Here is a 1,288-nt window from a genome sequence, read left to right on the forward strand (position 1 = left end):
GAGGGGAGGGGGGGGCGTTTACATATTCCCAGGGTGTACGGCTCAGGGGGGCCTGCTCTGCCTCTTGTGTAACCAGTTTTTGTCTATTTTGGATATTTTCTAATAAAACCAGTTAGCAGCAGCTCCGTGTGTGTGTGTGCCAGAGTCCCTCCTTTCCCCAAATTAGCGCCCAGGCGTGGCCATAGCAGCACTTTTATTTGAGACAATGCAACATGAGGAGCAGCCCCAGCCTCACCGTTACTTCCACAGCTTCTTGATGGACATGTTCTTCTCGCTGTCCTTCTGCATCACCTGCGCAGGGAAGAGGAGACAGTTGGTTCCTAGCATGCAGCCCCCCCATTTTTGTGCCAATAACCCCCCAACACCAAGCTTCAGCCAAGCTCTGGCTGCCCCAAGAAAGGCGCAGCCACCTCCCCGGCCTCGTTCCTGTCACTCACATGGGACAACCCCACTGGTGTTTGTCCCCAGAGCTGACCCCCTTCAAGCTTCACAGGGACTTGAGCATCTTTCCTATGAGGAAAGACTGAGAGAACTGGGGCTCTTGAGTCTTGACAAGGCTGAGAGGGGATTTTATTAATGTGTATAAATATCTGAGAGGTGGGTGTTAGAGGAAGGGGCCAGTCTCTTCTTGGTGGTGCCCAGTAACAGGATAAGGAATAATGGGAACAAGCTTGAACATGGGAAGTTCCACCTCAACACGAGGAACATAGGAGGTTCCATAAAAATATTAGGAAATACTTGTTGGCTGTGCGGATGCCGGAGCCCTGGCCCAGGCTGCCCAGAGAGGGTGCAGAGTCTCCTTGGGACCTACTCCCTTCATCATCCTCGTAGCTCTCCGTTGGAGCTACAAGGATGATGAAGGGACTTGAACCAGAGAGGGTGTGGAGTCTCCTGCTCTTCTGGAGACTTTCCAACCCGCCTGGACGTGTTCCTGTGGGGCTGCCCTGGGTGACCCTGCTCTGGCAGGGGGTTTGGATTAGATGATCTCCAGAGGTCTCCTCTAACCCCCAATATTCCATGATTCTACAATTCACAGCCCCCAGGTCCTGGCAGACACTGCCCCGGGACAGTCTGTGCCCCCACAACACGAAGCTGCCAGTGGAGGAACCCACCAGCAACATCCCCCTTTCACCTCCCCGACAGCGCTTACCTTGGCAACAGCCATTTCAAAATCTTCTTGTGTGACGTGCACCCGCCTCTCCCTCAGGGCGTACATGCCGGCTTCTGTGCACACACCCTGCAAGGGACAGGGATGTCACCCACGGCTCCCCACAGGGCTGGCGGAGCA

At 54.8% G+C, this 1,288-nt stretch overlaps 1 protein-coding gene across 1 annotated transcript in view; it reads right to left on the minus strand.

Moving 5' to 3' along the window:
- Window positions 1-180: 180 nt before the first annotated feature.
- The window catches only part of PSMC5 (proteasome (prosome, macropain) 26S subunit, ATPase, 5), a gene marked incomplete at its 5' end in the record, with an annotated part of 2,867 nt that continues 1,759 nt past the window's right edge, over window positions 181-1,288 (minus strand). Inside the window, 2 exon segments of the mRNA XM_009870572.1 lie at window positions 181-291; window positions 1,151-1,277. Coding sequence (XP_009868874.1) covers window positions 238-291; window positions 1,151-1,277 — 181 coding nt within the window.

This window comes from Apaloderma vittatum, unplaced genomic scaffold (assembly GCF_000703405.1).
Source record: "Apaloderma vittatum isolate BGI_N311 unplaced genomic scaffold, ASM70340v1 scaffold29635, whole genome shotgun sequence".
Taxonomy (NCBI): domain Eukaryota; kingdom Metazoa; phylum Chordata; class Aves; order Trogoniformes; family Trogonidae; genus Apaloderma; species Apaloderma vittatum.